We start from the raw sequence: 9,007 nt of genomic DNA on the forward strand, positions 1-9,007 counted from the left end.
GTACAAATTAGCACAAACTTTCAGGAGACTATTTTGGCAATATGTGCCAAGAACCTTAAAAATATACATATCATTTTATTCAATTACTCCATTTCTAGGATGCATAAATAATTGAATAAAGTGAGTCAAAATGACTGTGTAAGACAGTTCATGCCAGTGATGGTGTTGTAGAAATATCTTGAGACATGGGATGATGTTTACAACATATTGTTAAGTGAATAACTACACATACAATTTAATTCCATATTTTTTGTGAGAAAAAACATGCACAGAGAGGACTGGAAGGATGTGTCATAAAATGATCACAGCTGCAACTTCTGAGTGATTAAATATGGCTGATTTTTATTTTCTTCTTTAGGCTTATGTGTACTTCTTAATTTTTCTACCATGACCATGCATAACTCACATAATAAAAACATTTCCAAAATTATTCACAGACTACCTGCATTCCAACAACTTTTGAGGTGACAAATATTCCTAGGAAGATGGCAGAGTCAGAGCATGTTTTATCATTTAATACGAATCCTTTCTCATACATGTGCGTAGTCTTGCAATTTCCATAAATTGAGACTGATTTGCTGGGATTATTGCCCAATGTTTCTCTAGTTGAATCATAAAGGAGTTTCTCTAGTTGAATCATATGGAGTTCCCTGGGCTTGACAAGGTTGTAAAAGGCCAATCATTATTCCCTTACTCTCTTGCCTGCTTCCCATCACCTCCATTCCCCACACATACACAAGCAACAAAACAAATCTCCAAAGGCCTGTTTTAATTACGTTCTTCTAGGGAGGGGAATTGCGCGTTCACCAAATTCCTTTTTTGAATAAAGGAATATAATAGTAAGGCCCCCAACTGTCCTTCTTAATCACTTGCTGCTCTGTTTTTCCTAGTTCAGAATATAAAATTAATATTCCTAGTTTAGAATATAAAATTAATCCATTTAGATAACTGAACATGTTGCCCTCCGACTAGTGGTTGCTCAATGTTATGGATGGGGTTTCATGAAGTCTATGAATTGTCTCCTTGGAACAACAAATAAAAGATTTTCCCCACTGTTTGCAGATCAATGACAACACTGAAGCCGGGTGGACTTTGGGCTACATGCTAAACCTGACCAACATGATCCCAGCTGAGCTGCCACAGCCCAAACCTTTCTCCCGTCCCACGTACATCTCCCTCATGGTGGCCTTCTCCCTGGTGCTGGCTGTAGTGTTCATCCTAGGCTCGATTATCTTTCACAAGTCTTCGTATTTCCAGAAATAAGTGGAATAGCAGGAGCAGTTGAAATCTGCTGGCTGGAATGAGAAAAAAAAAAAAAAACTGCCCAGGGAGCACTTTCTCCATGACTGTGTACAAGGCCATCGTTCCCTGATTGCCAGGGACAGAATGACCAGCACGAAGCTTCCTTGCGTTTTGCTGAAGCCTTTCCTTGGGAAGTATTCACCATCCTTTCCCTCAAAGACTTACTGACAGACACTGTCTTTATTGTGAGTCTTTCCCAATTGCCCCTTTCTCCTTCATACTCTGTGTGTGTGCAGGTCTTGAAATCTGCCATTTTTCATGATCTTTACTTTCTAAAAGAACAATACCGACTTTTTCTAGAAAAATTTTGAGTCTTGAGTCCTGTACTGGGGAAGTTGAGTTGGTTAAAAAAAGAATCTCAGGAACTGGTTGAGTTGTACTCTTTAAGAGTCCCTTTCTCTCTCCTGCTTCCCATTTATTAAGAAAGCCATAGAATGCCTCTGGAGAGGGCATTCATCCCATTCCCAGCCCATCCTGTGGGTGGGAGAATTTCCTAGACTAGGCAAATATGTACTAGGGCCAAAGAGTCTTACAAGGGCTCTCTGTGTTTGTACAGTTAATATGATACTTAAGCCAATCAAAAATAGGGATGTGGAAGAGTTACATATTCCTTAAAACCCACTGCCATCAAGTCGATATCTGACTCATAGCAACCCTACAGGACAGAGTAGAACTGCCCCATAGAGTTTCAAGGAGCACCTGGTGGATTCGAACTGCCGACCTTTTGGTTAGCAGCCGTAGCACTTAACCCACTATGCCACCAGGGTTTCCACATATTCCTTCCTTAGTGATGTCAAAATGCTGCAGTGAAACAACCAGACGGGAGATTTTTTAAAAGCTGATGTACATATAAGTGTTCAGATATCAGGGCATACTACAAAAAAAAAAAAACAAAAAAACTACAAGGTAGGTATATATATGTCAGGTAAAAAAAGTACAGTTTTAACTCAGGGCTTGGAAAATGCATTCTCCAAAGCAACCGTTGTTTTTATTTTTTTTAACTGTAGTAAAATATATATAATATGAAATTCACCATTTAACATTTTAACAGTGTTGTGCAACCATTGCCACTGTCTAGTTACAGAACATTTTCATCACCAAAAAACTGGCTGGAGACAAGACTATCCCTGGGTTCAAACCACCAACCTTCAGGTAACAGCAGAATGCGCTAGGGAGTTACACCATAAAGATGCTCATTGAGGCTTAAAGCCATGCCATATCTTACTGTCCCAGGATTTAATTTAGTGAGAGAGCTGCATTAGGATAGGGGGAAAAAATCAAACCAGTTGCTATTGAGTCAATTCTGACTCATGGTGACCCCATGTGTTGCAGTGTAGAACTGTACACCATAGGGTTTTCAAGGATGTGACCTTTCAGAAGCAGGTCACCAGGCCTTTCTTTCAAGGCACCTCTGGGTGAGTTCAAACCACAAACCTTTTGGTTAGTAGTTGAGCACTTAACTGTCAGTATAGAGTGGCATGCTTTTGTGCTGTCATGGTATTTACACATCAAAATGTGCCAGAAACCAGATCTGAAAGTGTTGTTGCCACCCCTGTCACAGAAGAATAGGCTTTGTTTCCTTATTCTTTGGAATATTTTGTGGGAGAAGAAAGAAGTAGCAATGGACCTCGTCACAGAAACATGAAGGGACCCTGTACTTCCTTTCTCCAAGAATTGCTGTGAGAGTTACCCATCGAGCAAGATCGAGTGGTGATGTATTATTCTGACCTTGTTCCAAGCTCTTCATCGCTGGGCCTGGGGACTGACTGTTGAGCTAATGGGGGAAGGAAAGCTCTCCCACCAATAGAAGCCAAATGCCCCTATATCTCTTGAATAATCAAGTTGTTTTTGAATAATATCCAGGTGAATATAAACTTAATAAAACTGTGGACAGGAACTTTTCTGCTACTCACAAATATGCTGGACCTTAATTAAGAATCAGAAGCCAAATTGGGACATTTAAACCCTCTTTCTAATGGTAGTTGGCTACAGTAGTCCCCCCTTATCTGTGGATTCGCTTTCCATGATTTCAGTTAGCTGAGGTCAACCGTGGTCCAAAAATATTAAATGGAAAATTCCAGAAATAAACAATTTATAAGTTTTAAATTGGGTGCTTTTCTGAGTAGCGTGATGAAGTTTTGCACCATCCCACTGGGACAAGAATTATCCCTTTGTCCAGTGTATCCATGGTTGTGTTCAGGTAATCCTTATTTTACTTAATAATGGCCCCAAAGCTCAAGAGTAGTGATGCTAGAAATTTGGATATGCCAAAGAGAAGCAGTGAAGTGCTTCCTTTAAAAAGGTGAAAGCTCTTGATTTAATGAGGAAAGAAAAAACTGTATGATGAGGTTGCTAAAGTCTATGGTAAGAACAAATCTTCTATTCATGAAATTGTCGTTTCTGGCATCCACTGAGGAGTCTTGGAATGTATCACTTGCTGATAAGGGTGGACTACTGTATTGTTATAGCTGCTATTTATTGAGCATTTATTATCTGTGCTCAAGTGTGTTACATTCATTTTTTTCATTTAATCCTTATAATAATCTAAATAGACTTAATCCTTAAAATAACGTGAATAGCTTCCTTCTTCAGATTATTGCTCAATAAATAGCAGCCATAACAATATAGCCAACTACTACTACCATTATCATTCCATTTCATAGAAACAGAAACTGAGGCTCAGAGAGATTCTGTCACTTGCCTGAATGGCTGAACCACAGCCTGATATATCAGGTGCTTAACCAATTCTTTCTCTCCCAAATGCACTAGTCTGCTTCTTCGTAACTTCCAAGCACAAGCTTTGCTCTGCATGAATACAGGATTCATGGGCATGGTGAACACGGAAGCAGACAGCTGACTTATTTCCCAATGAATCTGTAATTTAATATCACTTTAAGTCCACAAGGAGCCCTGGTAGTGCAGTGGTTAAGAGCTTGGCTGCTAACCAAAAGGTCGGCAGTTCAAATCCACCAGCTGCTCCTTGGAAACCCTATGGGGCAGTTCTACTCTGTCCTATAGGGTCACTATGAATCAGAATCAACTCGATGGCCATGGGTTTGGTTAAGTCCACAAAGGCCGTCATGGTAACACTAATGCACTGATCATGTACTTTGCATGGTAACACAGGTGGCATACAATGCTAATCCTTTGGATTCTTATACTGATCGGTTACTGACAATAGATTGTCATCAAATAAATTGTAGTTGATGAAAACCAAAGGTCAAATAAGTAGAGCCAGTATCAGCCCCTTTCTTCCTTATGTCTGCATTAGACAAAGCACTGGTGTTCACCTTATCTATTCTGATCCTAACAAAAAAACATCAGGGTGTAAGTATTATTTCTATTTTATAAATGAGGAAATTACTTAGAGTCACACAAAATAGTATATGACAGAGCTGGTACTCAAACTCATGTCTCTGACTCCAAGTCTATTTTTCTTTTCTAAACACTGCTCCTCAGCACATTGGAATTGGAATTCAAATTTCCTTCAGTTAACAGAGATCTTTTCCTTTTCCTTGTCCTATTTCTGTCTGGCTTCGTAGGTCCAAAAACACCCCCATGAAAACCCAAAACAAAAATCCTTCAAGGTATTTGGGCACCAAGCTCCACTTGTCATTAATGTCAAATCATCATGGAGACAATGAGCCAATCAACAGCCATACCTCGTCTCAATTCTGTTGAAGGGAATGTTGGATTTGAGCCAAGACTATGCTTTGGGCCATTCTGGATGGGACAAGCCAAACAGATGGGTCAGTGTCAATTAATATTAATATTGGATAGGCTATAATTTTTGTTACTGATAACCATTCAGAACCTGGTTCTGATGACCACATTCTTTAGAGTGGGAAACTTTTTTTTCTATGAATGCACAGGGGGAAAAATATCAGAAGAAGTGTTTACTTCTGTAGACAAAGAATAAAACTACTTAATTAGGCTGTGTGTGTAAGAGAAAAAAAGAAATAAAAGCTTTAACTCACCCTATTCTTAATAAGAAACAAAATGTGATATAAAAAAAAGGTTATAAAAGGTACACTTCATTTTAATGTGTCAGTCAAGGTCCCTTTAAGAAGCAGATGGTACACTAAAACTGGGTGAGTTTAATAAAGTGACTAAATGTAAAATATTTCAGCATGTAATCAATATAAAAACCATTGAAATGTTTGTTTTTCATACTACTTTGAAATCTTTTGAGTATATTACTCTTACAGCACACCTCATTGGGCCTAGCCACATTTCACGTGCTCAGTAGTCATATGTGGCCGATAGCTACATACTGGCAGCACATGTCTGAGAAATACATTTAGGACTGAAAAAAAGACAGGGGGAATAATCCCCTCGTCTTTCCCACTGGAGTCCTGGTGGTGCAGTGGTTAAGAGATGTGGCTGCTAACCCTAACCGAAATGTCAGCAGGTCTAACCCACCAGCCACTCCTTGGAAACCGTGTGGGGCAGTTCTACTCTGTCCTACAGGGTGCTTAAGAGTTGGATTCCACTGATGGCAAGGGGCTTGGTTTTTTGGCTTTGTCTTTCACAGGGGTAGGGAAGGGAGATTATTTTTTAAAAACAACTATAAATGCCATAACATTCTTATTACTATTATACGTGAAATTTAATATTATTCTTAAGCAAGCTTTTACGATCCCAGCTTAAAATTTCACTTTTTTCCTCAGGTTTTGTCTGTTAACAGAGATGCCTGTTATTCAGAAATGATGATCAGAGACCTTGGGAAAATTTAACTTAGTTTCAAAGATAATACAAGAGAATTCTTGATGCTTATGTTCCATAAAGTGTAAATTTGAATATTAAAATAAAGATTAGTCTTTTAATAGCTTACAGAGCAAGGTTTATAAAAATAAAATTACTATTAAAATATATTCCCATTTATTGTCAGTTTAAAAAACAAGTAGTACTTCACCCAAATTGGTCTGGTCCCTCTGATTCATATTCCAAAAGTTCCTTTGTTTCAGTTTGTATTAGGTTTTTTTGTTTATGCTGTTTTTTGGTAACAACCTCATAGTCTCAGTGGCTTATGATAAACATTTTCATGTTCATGAGTATGCAAGTTAGCTGGGCAGCTCTACTTCAAGAGGAACATCTGATTCAGGCTTGTTCCACGTACCTCTCCTTTTCCGTGGACCAGTGGACATGTTCTGAAGACCAGTGGACATGATGAAGACCAGGGAGGCCCAAAAGACTAAGAGGAAGCATAGGATACCCCTAGGCTGTGGCTTCTTAGGCTGTGGCCTCTCAGGCCTTGTCATTTCCACCTATATTCCATCGAGCAAACCAAGCCCAACATCAGCAAATTGAAGAAACGTTGAAAGGAACAGCAAAATTTTATGGCAGAAGGCGTGGATGATTAATTTGAACATAGGGAAGGAGTAAAAAGAACAATGGTTCAATCTAACAGTGTCTCTTGAAACGTAAATGTGTTTTCTGTAAATGACAATCTACTTATCTTGCCAAGGAACACTCTCTTCAAAAATGTCCCAGAGCCTTAATCATCATGCCCGGGCAGTTACCAAATTGCTGCACACCCTAAGAGGTCATGCATACATTTATTTTTCTTATTATATATATAGGACAATGTATAGTTCATTGCCTACCTTTTTATTTGCACATGAATCTAATACACCAATAGTTTTATCACAGGTATAATGCATTTTTCAATAATGAGGAGCGTCTCCAAGAGCTTTCTCTTTAGAAAAGTGGCATTTAAGACTTACATTTGATGAAGGCATTGCTATACCTTTTGCATTTCTCTATTTTAAATAAATCTTTACACTGAGGATACAATGAGGGCATTGCCCACGTTAGCATCTGAGTAGCCTTTTTTTTTTTTAATATCCTTTTGCATGTATGTTGAATACCAAAGCTCACCACAGAATGACGAATTATATGTACTCACGTAAGAAATAACATCAGCCCTAACAATACAGTTATGAGATGGTAGGGGAAGAAAGCCTTATGATCTAGACAGGGAATAATGTGTATCTGAAATAAACTCTATCCTTTTAAACCTGATCCTCCTCTTGATTTTTGTTATGATTAACGAATGGCACTACTGCCTCAACCTAGATCAGAATCCACTCCATCACTGGGACCTGTCCTGCCTTTGCAACATTTTCCATTTTGATTCCCACGTCCAATCTTACTGTTATTACCCCAGTGAATCCTGAATATCTTTATCATGGACTGATAACAGGAATGGTGCTTCTGCCTCCATCCATTGCTGCCAAATTAATCTTTATAAAAGCAGCCTTAATCACATTGTTCCCCTTCCAAAACCAATGGTGGCTTTCTATTGCCTACAAATTAAGGTTCAGATTCCCCAGCACAACATTCAAGGCTTTCCACGATGCATGCCTTGTAAGCTGTCTCTAGGCTTACACTCTGGTGTTTCCTACACTCCAGCCATGGCGGAATGAGTCTTCACCTGACGCTGTTCAGGCTGTTTGCTCAACCTGGAATACCCTGGCCCCACTCTACCTTCAAAGCTCAGCTCAAATGTCACTTCTTCCATGAAGGCTTCTAAATCTCCAAGTGAGAATAATTCTTCCTTGTGCAACCACAGCCTTTGCCTGGGCTTCTATTATACCACTCAGACCACTCTGTTCAGTGTTTGAGCTAAGCTCCTTGGGGGCAAATCTGTGCCTTATTTCTTTGTGAAAAGTTGCTGACTTCAAAGACCCTTGGGAAAGAGTTGGTAGGTGGGTGCAGGCTTGCTCTGCGGCTGAAGCTCCTCAGGATTCTAATTTGCTATGCCACCCCACATTAAATCTTTAACAATTCTTTAAAAGTTCAACTGGTTTACTGCTCCTGTCTATGGTAGAGTTTTCCTTCTTTTCTCACTGTAACACAGATAAAAGAACTAGTCACTTTCAGGAATTTAGTTCAGATGAGTTCTAAAAAACTATGATTTTATAGTTTAACTGGGTGGAAACTACAGTTCATGCCATATACACACAATAATTATTTGAAGAATGGATAAATGAATGATAAGGAAATTGTTTTTTTATTATAGGGTTTGCAACCAGAAATGCTATTCTTAGCATATACAACTACAAATAGAGCCTCAAGTCAAAACAGATATCCAGATTTTAAAAAAGCAACAACTACTTGTACCCTCAATGTCAATTTCCTTAGGCATATTTATAAATATTTTTACAAAAATTGAAAGAACACACAATGTGAATTGCTAAGTTTATAATAATGTGTTGTCTTTCGACATACGACTTTTTTTTTCTCACTTTGAAATGATTTCTGGCCCATCAACAATGAATAAGGGGGCAAACAGATAAAACGATTGGTAATTTTTAAAGTGAACTACTCAGCACCAGTTGTAGTTGTTTTCTGGATGGTAAAATCATAATGATCTCTTTTTCTTCAGCTCTGTAATCTACAGGCATACCATAATTGTAACCAGTAGCTTAAAAATATGACCTTTTGTGCTACTCCATACGTCTCGGATTTTTATCTCTATAATAGTCAACTGAACCATCTTCTTGGAGTACATGTGAAGACGGAAGCAGGCGTGAATACAGTGTGAATCTGCTCTGTCTCCTTGGGTTAAATCTGTTTGAAGGATCTATTCTTTGACTGTTTTCTCACAGGCCAGTCTAATACAAAAGAAGAAAGTTATTTTTTAACTTACTATTTGCATATTCAAACAAAAGCAGAATAATACACATACACGTGCCTATCA

The 9,007-nt window shown here is 38.5% G+C and overlaps 1 protein-coding gene across 14 annotated transcripts in view; it reads left to right on the forward strand.

The window, feature by feature from the left end:
- Positions 1–8,437, forward strand: part of ENTPD1 (ectonucleoside triphosphate diphosphohydrolase 1) — a 221,107-nt gene extending 212,670 nt beyond the window's left edge. For 13 of the 14 annotated variants that reach the window (XM_049854625.1, XM_049854631.1, XM_049854624.1 and 10 more), the window contains one exon: positions 1,063–5,966. In XM_049854625.1, the coding sequence (XP_049710582.1) occupies positions 1,063–1,263 (201 nt within the window). In that variant the 3' untranslated portion in view covers positions 1,264–5,966. The other variant, XR_007513384.1, reaches the window with a different exon arrangement.
- The last annotated feature ends 570 nt before the right edge of the window (positions 8,438–9,007 follow it).

Source organism: Elephas maximus, chromosome 16 (assembly GCF_024166365.1).
Source record: "Elephas maximus indicus isolate mEleMax1 chromosome 16, mEleMax1 primary haplotype, whole genome shotgun sequence".
In the NCBI taxonomy this organism is placed as follows: Eukaryota; Metazoa; Chordata; class Mammalia; order Proboscidea; family Elephantidae; genus Elephas; species Elephas maximus.